Source organism: Procambarus clarkii, chromosome 8, assembly GCF_040958095.1.
Source record: "Procambarus clarkii isolate CNS0578487 chromosome 8, FALCON_Pclarkii_2.0, whole genome shotgun sequence".
In the NCBI taxonomy this organism is placed as follows: domain Eukaryota; kingdom Metazoa; phylum Arthropoda; class Malacostraca; order Decapoda; family Cambaridae; genus Procambarus; species Procambarus clarkii.
The window spans coordinates 2,870,376-2,887,875 of NC_091157.1; the positions used below are offsets into that span (position 1 = coordinate 2,870,376).

Sequence of the window (17,500 nt, forward strand, 5' to 3'; positions counted from 1 at the left end):
GGACTCCACTGGTGACTTCACGCCAATCTGAGGTCTCGCCCCTCACTGTAACTCTCTGCTTCCTATTATTTATGTACTCCCTTGTCCACTGGAGCACCCTACCAGATACTCCTGCCTCTTTCTCCAGCTTATACATCAGCCATTTCTGCGGTACTGCGTCAAAAGCTTTCCGACAGTCTAAGAAAATGCAGTCCGCCCATCCTTTTCTTTCCTGCTTAATCTTTTTCACCTGATCGTAGAATTGTATTAAGCCAGTAAGGCAAGATTTACCCCTTCCTGAACCCATGTTGGTGGTGTGTCACGAAGTCCCTTCTCTCCAGATGTGTTATTTGTTTTTTCTCGCGATCTTCTCCATCACCTTGCATGGTATACAAGTTAAGGACACTGGCCTGTAGTTCAGTGCCTCTTGTCTGTCACCCTTTTTGTAGATTGGGACTACATTAGCCGTCTTCCATATTTCTGGTAGGTCTCCCGGTTCCAGTGACCTACTATACACTATGGCGAGTGGCAAGCAAAGTATTTCTGCACATTCTTTCAATACCCATGGTGAGATTCCGTCTGGACCAGCAGCCTTTCTCACGTCCAGATCTGACAGATGCCTCTTGACCTCATCTCTTGTAATATCGAACCCTTCCAAGGCCGCCTGGTTTACTGCCATCTCTCCTAGAACAGTGACCTTACTTTGTTCCATTGTGAAGACCTCCTGGAACCTCTTGTTGAGTTCTTCACACACCTCTTTATCATTCTCTGTGTACCTGTCCTCACCCGTTAATAAGTTATGTGATGTAAGTTACATCACCTGTTCTTTCACTGTTGTGTGTACTCACCTATTTGTATTCACCTATTTGTGCTTGCGGGGGTTGAACTCTGGCTCTTTGGTCCCGGCTCTCAATTGTCAATCAATTGGTGTACAGGTGCCTGAGTCTACTGGGCTCTATTATATCTACACTTGAAACTGTGTATGGAGTCAGCCTCCACCACATCACTGCCTAATGCATTTCATTTGTCAATCACACTGACACTAAAAAAAGAAAACAAATTCTAATATCTCTGTGGCTCATTTTGGGCACTCAGTTTCCACCTGTGTATCTGTTTCCACCTCTTTATCTACCATTATCAGTTCCTTTGACGTGAGGTTTAATTTCCGCAGTCTCTCTTCGTAGCTCATACCCCTCAGTTCGAGTACTAGTCTGGCGGCAAACCTTTGAATCTTTTCCAGTTTAGTCTTATGCTTGACTAGGAATGGACTCCATGCTGGGGCTGCATACTCCAGAATTGGCCTGACATATGTGGTATACAAAGTTCTGAATGATTCCTTACACAAGTTTCTAAAGGCCACTCTTATGTTAGCCAACATGACATATGTCGCTGATGTTATGCTCTTGATATGGGCTGCAGGGGACAGGTCTGGCGTGATATCAACCCTCCCCAAGTCTTTTTCTCTCTTCCAAGTCTTTGTGTGTGTGTGTGTGTGTGTGTGTGTGTGTGTGTGTGTGTGTGTGTGTGTGTGTGTGTGTGTGTGTGTGTGTGTGTGTGTGTGTGTGTGTGTGTGTGTGTATTTATATATATATGGTTTTATGGCACGAAAGAACTAGTCAGAATTGAATTATTCTTCATCTGGAATTGTTGAAATAATTTGTCACACAAGAGTGGCTGTTCAAACAAGTGTCGTGTGACAAATGAATACAAAAATGCCAGAAGAATAATTATACAATTTTGACCAGTGCTTCCGTGCCACAAGACCTCATCAGGGCACTCTAATGGTCGTGACGTGTTGACCCCGAGCTGGTCAAGTGACCTCAGGCAAGAAGTCGGGTCATGCGTTGATGAATGTAATCAGTTTATTAAAATCCTCAGAGTTGGTCAAACACAGCAACGTTGCCTTGTCCACGACAACATTGTAAAAACGAAAACCACGATGTTTGTTTACCACGATATTTATTATTTAAAATATAACTACAATTAATTACCTTAATCATCAAGCTAATGCTGCAGATGTTGTTATTAAGTTGACTTCGGGATCACTATCGAGCTGGGTGAAGTATCCATGGCGTAATTATCTTCATGTGGTAGCTATTCTAGTCACGTGACCACTATCATAACTAAATTCATAATTTTCGCAAAAATCCCAAACCTTTCATTAGTAAAAGCACGTTTTTTATTATATCGTCAGTAGAATCAGCAAACACTAAAGATATACATAAAACATATGTATTGCGGATTCAGACGTTCATATTACTTAAGAACATAAGGAATATGAACTGCCAAAGATATATATATAAATTAAATATATATATATATATATATATATATATATATATATATATTATATATATATATTAATATAATTTTTTTATATAGAAGGCGTACCACCTCTGGTGCAAGTGTAGGGACCCATAGCTTCGGAGAAGAAAATAAAGAGTACTCAGAGAAGACCTTGTAGATCCTCACTGAACACTGATATTTTCTTCTCCTACCACCCCTATTCTTTTGGTATGTGTGTATATTTATCTGACTTTATTTGAAAATGTCATTACACAAAAAAATTACAATATTGATTACATGCAGGGTACAAGGCTGCTTGTCACAAGTTGTATAGCTCCTCCAGCTCAGATGGCGGGCAGTAACCATGGATGCAGCGAGCATTTCCTCTCTGGACTGCCACACTAAGGCGCTGAAAGAGAAAACTGGCAGCTCTAGGGTCTCTAGTTGTTTCGATTAGCTTAGACCCCAACTCCTTCAAAAAGCTAGCAGCACTTTTACCCCAGGCACCAAGTGTCTTTGAGGCAATGGGGACAAAATTGTAGTGGTGCTCAAGGTCTCTGTATTTACGTGACTTGGCTGCTTCCCGGTGATTGGCAGCTCCTCCTGCTTATGTAGCACTGAAGTCAACATAGATGTTGGCTAAAGTTGAAATACATGTGTAGTCCCACACCAACTGTCTACCATTCTTCCAGGGGTTCACCATGATTCCGTCTGGGCGACCGGCAGGTTCATCAGAGTTGCGGGACATTAGATAACGGGGCTCTCTCTCTGCTGGACAACCGACTGTGGTAAGGCTTCTCTTAATAATGTCGTTAACCTCGCCGTGTCTTGCATGCCATCCTCCTGTCCTTTGGCAGAGGAGGCCATGCCGTCTGTACATGTCGACCTCTGCCTCGCTGCAAATACACCTGTATTCGGTGTGGATTGGGGCAGCGAGGCAGAGGGACTCGGCAATTCGGAAGGCCTGCGGTGTGAGACGGGTGCCGGTTGCTGACATTGGGGTTGCTAATAAGAAGTCGCCTGCATGGGGAGCTGCTACAGCTCTAAGTCGGGCAGTGTCATGTGGTGTTGTCGCAGCTTCTTGGTTGGCAATGGGGCGATCCCAGCTGGATTGCTTATGGGCTTCAAAAGGCGGTGGTTGGGGTGCTGGTCTTGCGAGAGAGACCCATTTGGTTGTGCAGTCTGTGAAGCTGGGATCATGTACCCTTGCTTGTTGAACTAGGTGCTCAGGTAGGATTTCCTTCACCAAGTTGTCAGACGCTACTTAAGAGGACAGAAACGCTGGTACAGCAATTTGTGTTGCTGTGCGTACGCCAAGGCCCCCCGAGTCTGACAGGAAGGGAGGCATGTTTCCACTGTGAGTTGCTAAGGGAAAGATTGAGGGCTTTTTCTAGTGTTGATTTCAGCAAGCTGTCGTACTCTTCTAATTTAATATTGTTGAAAGATGGCGAACATCTTAGAAAGTAGGTCAGCCTGGGGAGGGACAAGCATCTGGTGATGAGGTAAAGTGCATCATGAGCATCGATGTCTTCAATCCTCTCGTTCATCCTCTTCAGGTCAGTGATCTCCTTACCAAGGACCTCGTCGAAGGCATTCCCTCCAAGAGGAGCACCTAGGAGTGTGCTGTCCTCAGGGTTGGTTGCATAAATGTCAGGCAAAACAAATTGAACCATATATATCATATATATATATATATATATATATATTAGTATATTTTGGTAGCAGTCTTTCCTGTAGACATATATTATTAAATATGACCGAAAAAGTAAGATTAATAATTCTAACACGAATTTTCTCAATCTTTCGTACATTACGCTTCACTGTTGGAGGTAAATCAAAAATCAATTCTCCAAAATTCATTTTTATTTCTAGTCTGACGCGACACGGGCGCGTTTCGTAAAACTTATTACATTTTCAAAGACTTTTAGTTCACAAATACACAACTGAATAGAACTTACGTATCTCCGATTTTATATCTACATTTGAGTGAGGTGGGAGGGGTGATGTGGCATTAACACAAGACAGAACAAAAGGGGATATTAATAGGGTATTAAAAGTATCAACACAAGACAGAACACAAACAATGGGTATTGAATAGAAGTGTTTGTAGAAAGCCTATTGGTCCATATTTCTTGATGCTTCTATATTGGAGCGGAGTCTTGAGGTGGGTAGAATATAGTTGTGCAATAATTGGCTGTTGATTGCTGGTGTTGACTTCTTGATGTGTAGTGCCTCGCAAACGTCAAGCCGCCTGCTATCGCTGTATCTATCGATGATTTCTGTGTTGTTTACTAGGATTTCTCTGGCGATGGTTTGGTTGTGGGAAGAGATTATATGTTCCTTAATGGAGCCCTGTTGCTTATGCATCGTTAAACGCCTAGAAAGAGATGTTGTTGTCTTGCCTATATACTGGTTTTTTTGGAGCTTACAGTCCCCAAGTGGGCATTTGAAGGCATAGACGACGTTAGTCTCTTTTAAAGCGTTCTGTTTTGTGTCTGGAGAGTTTCTCATGAGTAGGCTGGCCGTTTTTCTGGTTTTATAGTAAATCGTCAGTTGTATCCTCTGATTTTTGTCTGTAGGGATAACGTTTCTATTAACAATATCTTTCAGGACCCTTTCCTCCGTTTTATGAGCTGTGGAAAAGAAGTTCCTGTAAAATAGTCTAATAGGGGGTATAGGTGTTGTGTTAGTTGTCTCTTCAGAGGTTGCATGGCTTTTCACTTTCCTTCTTATGATGTCTTCGACGAAACCATTGGAGAAGCCGTTATTGACTAGGACCTGCCTTACCCTACAGAGTTCTTCGTCGACTTGCTTCCATTCTGAGCTGTGGCTGAGAGCACGGTCGACATATGCGTTAACAACACTCCTCTTGTACCTGTCAGGGCAGTCGCTGTTGGCATTTAGGCACATTCCTATGTTTGTTTCCTTAGTGTAGACTGCAGTGTGGAAACCTCCGCCCTTTTCCATGACTGTTACATCTAGAAAGGGCAGCTTCCCATCCTTTTCCATCTCGTAAGTGAAATGCAGCATGGAACTCTGCTCAAATGCCTCCTTCAGCTCCTGCAGATGTCTGACATCAGGTACCTGTGTAAAAATGTCGTCAACATACCTGCAGTATATGGCCGGTTTCAAGTTCATGTCGACTAAGACTTTTTGCTCGATGGTACCCATGTAGAAGTTTGCAAACAGGACACCTAGGGGAGAACCCATGGCGACCCCATCTACTTGCTTATACATGTGCCCATCCGGGCTCAAGAAGGGTGCCTCTTTAGTACAAGCTTGGAGTAGTTTCCTCAGAATAATACGAAGGACACTACAGCCGAATTAAAAGCAAAGGTCAACAAACTGATCGAAACTGTGAACGCCAAGAAATCCGGACTCCACCTGCCAAAGATCATTGGGGAATATAAACCTGGATATGCGTATGGAAATGTCAAGACGCACAAGCCTGGAAACCCACTTCGGCCAATCATTAGCCAGATACCCACACCCACGTACAGACTGGCGAAGCGACTCAACGGCCTGCTGACTCCTTATGTTCCTTGCGCCTTCAGCCTGAAGTCTCCAAAGGAATTTGTTGACTTACTGCGGGGCACACGGGCCACAGGGATAAGAGCCTCGTTGGACGTAGAATCGCTGTTTACCAACGTACCTGTGGACGAGACAATCGGAATGATAGCCGACAGAGTGTATCGTGATCCAGCCTGTACTCCTCTTGACATACCAGAAAATATTCTGAGGAAACTACTCCAAGCTTGTACTAAAGAGGCACCCTTCTTGAGCCCGGATGGGCACATGTATAAGCAAGTAGATGGGGTCGCCATGGGTTCTCCCCTAGGTGTCCTGTTTGCAAACTTCTACATGGGTACCATCGAGCAAAAAGTCTTAGTCGACATGAACTTGAAACCGGCCATATACTGCAGGTATGTTGACGACATTTTTACACAGGTACCTGATGTCAGACATCTGCAGGAGCTGAAGGAGGCATTTGAGCAGAGTTCCGTGCTGCGTTTCACTTACGAGATGGAAAAGGATGGGAAGCTGCCCTTTCTAGATGTAACAGTCATGGAAAAGGGCGGAGGTTTCCACACTGCAGTCTACACTAAGGAAACAAACATAGGAATGTGCCTAAATGCCAACAGCGACTGCCCTGACAGGTACAAGAGGAGTGTTGTTAACGCATATGTCGACCGTGCTCTCAGCCACAGCTCAGAATGGAAGCAAGTCGACGAAGAACTCTGTAGGGTAAGGCAGGTCCTAGTCAATAACGGCTTCTCCAATGGTTTCGTCGAAGACATCATAAGAAGGAAAGTGAAAAGCCATGCAACCTCTGAAGAGACAACTAACACAACACCTATACCCCCTATTAGACTATTTTACAGGAACTTCTTTTCCACAGCTCATAAAACGGAGGAAAGGGTCCTGAAAGATATTGTTAATAGAAACGTTATCCCTACAGACAAAAATCAGAGGATACAACTGACGATTTACTATAAAACCAGAAAAACGGCCAGCCTACTCATGAGAAACTCTCCAGACACAAAACAGAACGCTTTAAAAGAGACTAACGTCGTCTATGCCTTCAAATGCCCACTTGGGGACTGTAAGCTCCAAAAAAACCAGTATATAGGCAAGACAACAACATCTCTTTCTAGGCGTTTAACGATGCATAAGCAAATGGGCTCCATTAAGGAACATATAATCTCTTCCCACAACCAAACCATCGCCAGAGAAATCCTAGTAAACAACACAGAAATCATCGATAGATACAGCGATAGCAGGCGGCTTGACGTTTGCGAGGCACTACACATCAAGAAGTCAACACCAGCAATCAACAGCCAATTATTGCACAACTATATTCTACCCACCTCAAGACTCCGCTCCAATATAGAAGCATCAAGAAATATGGACCAATAGGCTTTCTACAAACACTTCTATTCAATACCCATTGTTTGTGTTCTGTCTTGTGTTGATACTTTTAATACCCTATTAATATCCCCTTTTGTTCTGTCTTGTGTTAATGCCACATCACCCCTCCCACCTCACTCAAATGTAGATATAAAATCGGAGATACGTAAGTTCTATTCAGTTGTGTATTTGTGAACTAAAAGTCTTTGAAAATGTAATAAGTTTTACGAAACGCGCCCGTGTCGCGTCAGACTAGAAATAAAAATGAATTTTGGAGAATTGATTTTTGATTTACCTCCAACAGTGAAGCGTAATGTACGAAAGATTGAGAAAATTCGTGTTAGAATTATTAAGCTTACTTTTTCGGTCATATTTAATAATATATATATATATATATATATATATATATATATATATATATATATATATATATATATATATATATATATATATATATATATATATATATATATAATCTCGTTGAATATGACTGCACATTCTCTATTGATTTTTTTATTTAGGGCTCCTATCCGTCTGACTAATGTTCTAGCAAATTGGTTTAACTGGAAGAGGAGTTCTCCAAAGGTCATCTTCGTTCTAGGTGAAGAAAAAGAAATAAATAACTGCAGAATTTATTGCACTTATACAATTTACACAACATTTCGAACCTACATGTTTCGTTCTAAAGTCATAAGAAAATACTGTTGTTGTTTAAGATTCGCTACTTGGAAATTTTTGTTCCAAGTAGCACGGGCTATGGTGAGCCCGTAGTGGACTTACCTGGCACAGGAGCGGGCCTATAACTGTGCAAGAAAATAGATAGATGAAGATTAAGCCATCCAAAAGGTGGCACGGGCATGAATAGCCCGTAAGTGGTGGCCCTTTTGAGCCATTACCAGTATCAAGAGCTGATACTGGAGATCTGTGGAGGTGCAACTGCACCCTGCGTGACGGGAGATGTCTCCCGTGTAAGAAAATAAAGAGAGAGAGAAGATTAAGCCATCCAAAAAGTGGCTTGGGCATGAATAGCCCATAAGTGGTGGCCCTTTTGAGCCATTTCCAGTATCAATAGATGATACTGGAGATCTGTGGAGGTGCGACTGCACCCTGCGTGACAGGAGATGTCTACCGTGGTAAGAAAATAGATTGATTGATTGATAAAGATTAAGCCACCCAAAAGGTGGCACGGGCATGAATAGCCCGTAAGTGGTGGCTTTTTTGAGCCATTACCAGTATCAATAGATGATACTGGAGATCTGTGGAGGTGCGACTGCACCCTGCGTGACGGGAGATGCCTCCCGTGTAAGAAAATAGATTGATTGATGAAGATTAAGCCTCCCAAAAGGTGGCACGGGCATGAATAGCCCGTAAGTGGTGGCCCTTTTAAGCCATTACCAGTATCAAAAGCTGATACTGGAGATCTGTGGAGGTGCGAATGCACCCTGCATGACGGGAGATGTCTCCCTTATGAATGTGTTAAGATGAAGATGAAGCCACCCAAAACGTGGCACGGGCATGAATAGCTCGTAAGTGGTGGCCCTTTTGAGCCATTACCAGTATCAATAGATGATACTAGAGATCTGTGGAGGTGCGACTGGTAAGAAAATAGATTGATGATTGATTGATAAAGATTAGCCACCCAAGAGTGGCACGGGCATGAATAGCCGTAAATAAAGAAATACAAGGTGTGTTAGATTTATACCAGTAATGGGTCAGGTGAAGACAAGTAGATCTATACAAATGGAAGATTGATGAAGATTAAGTCATCCAAAAGGTGGCACGGGCATGAATAGCCCGTAAGTGGCGGCCCTTTTGGACCATTACCAGTATCAAGAGCTGATCCTGGAGATCTGTGGATCTCCAGGATCAAATCTGTGGATATGTGGATCAAATTGCATGTGTGTGTGTGTGGGTACACACGGGAACAGAGTATACATAATATTATATTATTCCGTTGTGGTAATTAAATCATCTTTGATCGTCCGTTGGACAGAGTGATATTTCCATGTGTAGTTTTGCAGGTGTGGAATTCCAACACTGAGCGCTCAGGTTAGTGTGTGTAACGTCAGTATTCCTGGCAATGATTATTGTGGAGTGTACCACAGTGTGATCTTAATTTCTTGTATTGTTCCCAGGGCCGTGACAAGTGTGATTTATATATATATGTATTGTGGTTGCAGTATTAACGTAATATTTGGTAGAATTTGGTGAGTGACGAGGCTGTCTCCAGTGACAGCCGTCGCTCTGTCGAGTAACGTAATTCTCGGTAGTGTTTATTGGCCTGCGGGATCGATAAATCACTCACCCATGTGATTTAAGGAGTGCGAGATCTCCTTAGTGTTCCCAATAACGTTTGATACCTGTAGGCTACATGTGTCAGCAGTAATTATATATATATGATCGTAGTGTCACGGTGCCCAGTGTTATTGTGTTATTTACTGTGGTGATTGCAAAATGTGAACCTGTGTTCTAAAGGGTTATTTAGAGCGCACTGTTGGTCATTTGCAACAGTAAGTGTTGTTTAGTATTCTAATATTTAGAAATTAGAGTACTTGCTGTGTGTGTTATTGCAAAGGGGTTGTTATTTGATAGTGATTGTTGCTAGTGTTGAGCAATCACCGTATGTGATTGCAGTCCAGTAAAGTAATTGTGGGGCAGTGTTCTAGAGGGTTCATGTCCTGTATGTTATTTTACTAGGTTCTGCAGTATTGTCATTGCAACCGGATTGTAACGTAAATCACTGTGATTTGTCATTGTCGTGGGTGAACTCGGCTGTAGACGAGTACTTGGGTACACATATATTCTCCTGTTATCTGGAAGGACATCGAAGTCCAGTATTCAGTGAGGTGATTGCGAGGCAATTAATATAACGTAACCAAGAGAGCGCCCATTGCTTTAAGAGAATTTGTTCTTTGACAATTTGAGTAACGTAGAATACGCTTGGGTTAATTTACTTTCCTGCCAAGCAGCTACGGTAGTCTCAAGGAGCCTAGCCATCAGCCAGATAAGAATTAGAGTATTGTCTGTCGTAATTAACGGTCAGTGGGCCGGGTAATTGACGTGTTTCAGGAAGTCAAAGTAATAAACCACGATCCTTGTTTGATCGACTCACACGAAGGCTCCATTGTTCCATTAACGTAACGTCGTTATTTATCTGCCCGGAAGTACCGGCACTTGATTGACTCGTGGGAGGAGTAACGTCATTTTAGAATAACGTAAACTTGGTGCTAATTACTGTTATTAGCCACCTGAATTGGTCTGAGTATCGAAGGCTCAGACGGAATTCATACCTTAATGTAAATTGCTGAGCCAGTGTGAAAGGTTGCGTATTTAATTGTTTAATTATTGATCTTGAGGATAGTAATTAATTACTCTAAAGCACGTTGGACATTGTAAATCTGAGTTTACCATCCTTGAGTCATTGTAACCGATTAACGTAAATTAACGTAACTAGTAAAGAGATTAATCCGCTGTCTGTGAGTACAGAGATTAATGGGATTTTCTCACTGAATGCTCGACGGATAGAGTGTTGTGTAATTTCCGCGTTACTAGTGACAGTTGTAAGAGTTATTAAATTAACGTAAATGTTATTGTGTTATTAACGTAAATCAATTGTTATTGATTGTTGATCGTCCCTGGGACGGAGTGTTGACGTAAGGATTAATTTGAGGAAGGGTGATGGAGTTGCCAGTGAACCCATTAGTCATTGTTGTCATTGAAAGACTACTGATTTGATTGCATTGCAACCGCCATTGCAGGTGTAGACTGCACTGAGGCGTAGAACAGTTAGGAGGTTACTGGAGACGTGTTTCAGAACCCACTGTGTCATTTGTTGTAATTGTGATTATAGATCTGTTAGTTCTTGCTTGTTGATTCCTCTGTGGTCACGCTTATGTTCGAGTTAGTTCATTATGCAGTCCGAGGGGCTGGTGTCTAGCTGTCATTGATAGTGTCACAGGAAGGATTTCGAGTAACGTCATTGATATTTATTTTTGTTTTGTTGTAGTAGTTAGCACTTTATTGAATAAACTAAGTTGTTATGTTTAACTCTGTCTTTTCGTTACTCCCCACACATTATTATTGTTATGCAAGTGTTCTTCACACTCGACTAATCATAATTGAGACTGATTCTGAGTTATGGACCAAATATACGGCACCACACAACAATAAATTATTGTTGTGAGAGCCCAGGACCTACTCGTTAGATTCGCTTCGGCGAATTGCGAAGGTCGTCGGCTCAAGTGGAGGGGATTTCAATTTTTATTGGGGTCTCTGCGTTTGCTCGCGCCTAGTCAATTGTTCATACATGGTCCCAAAGTGAGGAATGAGCTGCTTACTACACTGGTGTGTTAGCTAAGCAAGTCCTTCCTCAGGCGACCTAATTGAATATCACGACAGGAATAAAGGTTAAAGAATAAAGAAAATTCTTAGAAATTTTCCGAGCTCAATTCCTTATACCAATTTCATTTATTCCCACTTAATCAAGTAACACCAAAATTCTCACACTGGGAAGGCTCAAATTGCCTACTCCACGTTGTCACTTGATGATTCCAGTGATTACGACGCTGTGAAGAAGGTAGTGCTCATGGCTTATCAGTTGGTGCCGGAGGCCTATAGGCAACAGTTCAGGAACCTGAAGAAGACCTCCGAGCACACGTTCACAGAGTTTGCGAACATCAAGGAACGACTTTTTCAGGAATGGTGTGCATCTCGAAAGGTGAAGACGAAAGAACAACTCGAGCAGCTCATATTGTTGGAGGACTTCGAATTAGTGAGACAAATGTGTTCCAATGATCCTACTAATGATCAAGTAGGATCATTGGAACACATTTGTCTCACTAATTCATTGTAAATATTTACTATTTTATGCTATAATTATCTATGTGTGGGCCTGTGTGTGTGGTTGCTGCATCAGATGGGCCAATGGGCTGCATCAGATGGGCCAATAGGCCCTCTGCAGTGTACACGTATTGTACCTCACCTCACTCCACCATTCTCTCCTGCCTATTTATGTCCAGTACTCGATCTGTAAAACCACATCTTCTGAAGATGCATTAATATACAAAAGTACTTAAGGAAATTCCTGTTTCAATTTTCCTCCGTGGTCTGACACTCATATATATATATATATATATATATATATATATATATATATATATATATATATATACCTGCATATACTGCAGGTATGTTGACGGCATTTTTACACAGGTACCTGATGTCAGACATCTGCAGGAGCTGAAGGAGGCATTTGAGCAGAGTTCTGTGCTGCGTTTCACTTACGAGATGGAATATATATATATATATATATATATATATATATATATATATATATATGTATATATATATATGTATATATATATATATATATATATATATATATATATATATATAATATATATATATATATTTGGCTGTTGATTGCTGGTGTTGACTTCTTGATGTGTAGTGCCTCGCAAACGTCAAGCCGCCTGCTATCACTGTATCTATCGATGATTTCTGTGTTGTTTACTAGGATTTCTCTGGCGATGGTTTGGTTGTGGGAAGAGATTATATGTTCCTTAATGGAGCCCTGTTGCTTATGCATCGTTAAACGCCTAGAAAGAGATGTTGTTGTCTTGCCTATATACTGGGTTTTTTGGAGCTTACAGTCCCCAAGAGGGCATTTGAAGGCATAGACGACGTTAGTCTCTTTAAAGCGTTCTGTTTTGTGTCTGGAGAGTTTCTCATGAGTAGGCTGGCCGTTTTTCTGGTTTTATAGTAAATCGTCAGTTGTATCCTCTGATTTTTGTCTGTAGGGATAACGTTTCAATTAACAATATCTTTCAGGACCCTTTCCTCCGTTTTATGAGCTGTGGAAAAGAAGTTCCTGTAAAATAGTCTAATAGGGGGTATAGGTGTTGTGTTAGTTGTCTCTTCAGAGGTTGCATGGCTTTTCACTTTCCTTCTTATGATGTCTTCGACGAAACCACTGGAGAAGCCGTTATTGACTAGGACCTGCCTTACCCTACAGAGTTCTTCGTCGACTTGCTTCCATTCTGAGCTGTGGCTGAGAGCACGGTCGACATATGCATTAACAACACTCCTCTTGTAACTGTCTGGGCAGTCGCTGTTGGCATTTAGGCACATTCCTATGTTTGTTTCCTTAGTGTAGACTGCAGTGTGGAAACCTCCGCCCTTTTCCATGACTGTTACATCTAGAAAGGGCAGCTTCCCATCCTTTTCCATCTCGTAAGTGAAACGCAGCACAGAACTCTGCTCAAATGCCTCCTTCAGCTCCTGCAGATGTCTGACATCAGGTACCTGTGTAAAAATGCCGTCAACATACCTGCAGTATATGGCCGGTTTCAAGTTCATGTCGACTAAGACTTTTTGCTCGATGGTACCCATGTAGAAGTTTGCAAACAGGACACCAAGGATACTTGAAACCGGCCATATACTGCAGGTATGTTGACGGCATTTTTACACAGGTACCTGATGTCAGACATCTGCAGGAGCTGAAGGAGGCATTTGAGCAGAGTTCTGTGCTGCGTTTCACTTACGAGATGGAAAAAGATGGGAAGCTGCCCTTTCTAGATGTAACAGTCATGGAAAAGGGCGGAGGTTTCCACACTGCAGTCTACACTAAGGAAACAAACATAGGAATGTGCCTAAATGCCAACAGCGACTGCCCAGACAGGTACAAGAGGAGTGTTGTTAACGCATATGTCGACCGTGCTCTCAGCCACAGCTCAGAATGGAAGCAAGTCGACGAAGAACTCTGTAGGGTAAGGCAGGTCCTAGTCAATAATGGCTTCTCCAATGGTTTCGTCGAAGACATCATAAGAAGGAAAGTGAAAAGCCATGCAACCTCTGAAGAGACAACTAACACAACACCTATACCCCCTATTAGACTATTTTACAGGAACTTCTTTTCCACAGCTCATAAAAAGGAGGAAAGGGTCCTGAAAGATATTGTTAATAGAAACGTTATCCCTACAGACAAAAATCAGAGGATACAACTGACGATTTACTATAAAACCAGAAAAACGGCCAGCCTACTCATGAGAAACTCTCCAGACACAAAACAGAACGCTTTAAAAGAGACTAACGTCGTCTATGCCTTCAAATGCCCTCTTGGGGACTGTAAGCTCCAAAAAACCCAGTATATAGGCAAGACAACAACATCTCTTTCTAGGCGTTTAACGATGCATAAGCAACAGGGCTCCATTAAGGAACATATAATCTCTTCCCACAACCAAACCATCGCCAGAGAAATCCTAGTAAACAACACAGAAATCATCGATAGATAGTGATAGCAGGCGGCTTGACGTTTGCGAGGCACTACACATCAAGAAGTCAACACCAGCAATCAACAGCCAATTATTGCACACACACATATATATATATATATATATATATATATATATATATATATATATATATATATATATATATATATATATATGTGTGTGTACGACATATATATATATATATATATATATATATATATATATATATATATATATGTCGTACCTAGTAGCCAGAACTCACTTCTCAGCCTACTATGCAAGGCCCGATTTGCCTAATAAGCCAAGTTTTCCTGAATTAATAGATTTTCTCTAATTTTTTTCTTATGAAATGATAAAGCTACCCATTTCATTATGTATGAGGTCATTTTTTTTTATTTGAGTTAAAATTAACGTAGATATATGACCGAACCTAACCAACCCTACCTAACCTAACCTAACCTATCTTTATAGGTTAGGTTAGGTTAGGTAGCCGAAAAAGTTAGGTTAGGTTAGGTTAGGTAGGTTAGGTAGTCGAAAAACAATTAATTCATGAAAACTAGGCTTATTAGGCAAATCGGGCCTTGCATAGTAGGCTGAAAAGTGAGTTCTGGCTACTAGGTACGACATATATATATATATATATATATATATATATATATATATATATATATATATATATATATTATATATATATATATATATATATATATATATATATATATATATATATATATATATATATATATATGCAGAATAACCACATGTGAAAAATAGAAAATGCTTAACGCGTTTTCGGCTAATTCGCCTTCATCATAGCAAAGTAGAATGCTAATTCGCCGAAAACGCGTTAAGCATTTTCTATTTTTCACATGTGGTTATTCTGCATATATATATATATATATATATATATATATATATATATATATATATATATATATATATATATATATATATATATATATATATATATATATATATATATATGTCGTACCTAGTAGCCAGAACTCACTTCTCGGCCTACTATGCAAGGCCCGATTTGCCTAATAAGACAAGTTTCCTGAATTAATATATTTTCTCTATTTTTTTTCTTATGAAATGATAACGCTACCCATTTCATTATGCATGAGGTCAATTGTTTTTTATTGGAGATAAAATTAAAGTAGATATATGACCGAACCTAACCAACCCTACCTAACCTAACCTATCTTTATAGGTTAGGTTAGGTTAGGTAGCCGAAAAAGCTAGGTTAGGTTAGGTTAGGTAGGTTAGGTAGTAGAAAAACAATTAATTCATGAAAACTTGGTTTATTAGGCAAATCGGGCCTTGCATAGTAGGCTGAGAAGTGAGTTCTGGCTACTAGGTACGACATATATATATATATATATATATATATATATATATATATATATATATATATATATATATATGTCGTACCTAATAGCCAGAACGCACTTCTCAGCCTACTATTCAAGGCCCGATTTGCCTAATAAGCCAAGTTTTCATGAATTAATGTTTTTTCGTCTACCTAACCTACCTAACCTAACCTAACCTAGCTTTTTTTGGCTACCTAACCTAACCTTACCTATAAATATAGGTTAGGTTAGGTTAGGTAGGGTTGGTTAGGTTCGGTCATATATCTACGTTAATTTTAACTCCAATAAAAAAAAATTGACCTCATACATAGAGAAAAGGGTTGCTTTATCATTTCATAAGAAAAAAATTATAGTAAATATATTAATTCAGGAAAACTAGGCTTATTAGGCAAATCGGGCCTTGAATAGTAGGCTGAGAAGTGAGTTCTGGCTACTAGGTACGACATATATATATATATATATATAATATATATATATATATATAATATATATATATAATATATATATATATATATATATATATATATATATATATATAATATATATATATATATTATATATATATTGTCGGAAAATCCGACACCATTTAATAATAATATCATACAGATAATAGCTGTATTACCAACAAGTTACCCATAGAAAACGTAACTTGTAGTGGAATTACCGTCTAAAGAAAACGGGATATCATCACCACACACTATTATAATTCACCACCTATTATGGTGGGAATTATTCTTAAATACATTAGTCTTTGGACTTTACCATCATAAAAACATCTTATATAAATTAACTTAATTATCAATATTAAAGTAGAGTAAATGTGACCCTTCTATCACTTTCTGACATGTGGACAATGTAAGCCAGGCGTCAGAGGGAGGAAGGAGGGCAGCCATTGTTGTGTCACCTCCGAGACGTGTGGAGCAAATTTAGCTCCTATCATATCTGGACAATGTCGGCCAGTAACGTCAATAGTATGGAGTGTTAAACAGCCATTGTTTATACTAGACCAGAGGCTCACACTGGAGCAAATTCGGCTCCTGTTAATTTTACTTGGACGTAGTGTTATGGAAACCAAAGGTACCATCTCCAACACGATGTCTACAATTCAAGTTAAGTGTTCTTTCCGAAACCCGTTTATCATTCATTTATGGCCATTAATGTCAGGATATAGGGTGACCCGGTTAGATCACGTGGAAGCCTCAAACTAAAGGTATTTAAGCCAGGTCTTCATGTTCCATGTACAGTTTTCTCTGAAATACTTGTCATATATAGGATTCTGGCTTCACAGTTAGCGCCCTTTTGACAGGTCAAGACGAGGATGCAAGATTTTGTGCACCAGTTACTGGGTGATGGAAGCTGCCTCAAAGAGGATAATTTGGTGGCTACACCCTAGTTATACCTGGTGGACTAACCTGCTGTACTATAAGATAAGGAACCTCTTCAATGTATGTAGTTAATTTTGTAGTTTGATTGGCTGCATATATATATAAACTATTAAACCCCCCCTAATGTGTAGAGGATCGATTTGTGAGATTGAGATTATCGCAGAAATACAGTCCACTCATTATTATACAAATTGCTATCGAAGTATATAAATTAACGTAAATATAAATTCATATAAATTAAATAAATATAAATCTCACAGGTCGGTTCCCACATATATATATATATATATATATATAT

The 17,500-nt window shown here is 40.1% G+C and overlaps 1 protein-coding gene across 1 annotated transcript in view; it reads left to right on the forward strand.

Annotated features, from left to right (window-relative positions):
• LOC138359459 (S-antigen protein-like) overlaps positions 1 to 17,500 on the forward strand; it is a 55,060-nt gene that overhangs the window by 33,244 nt on the left and 4,316 nt on the right. The window contains exon 3 of the mRNA XM_069318646.1: positions 11,728 to 11,983. Within this exon, the coding sequence (XP_069174747.1) occupies positions 11,728 to 11,983 (256 nt within the window). The remainder of the gene's footprint in view (positions 1 to 11,727; positions 11,984 to 17,500) is intronic.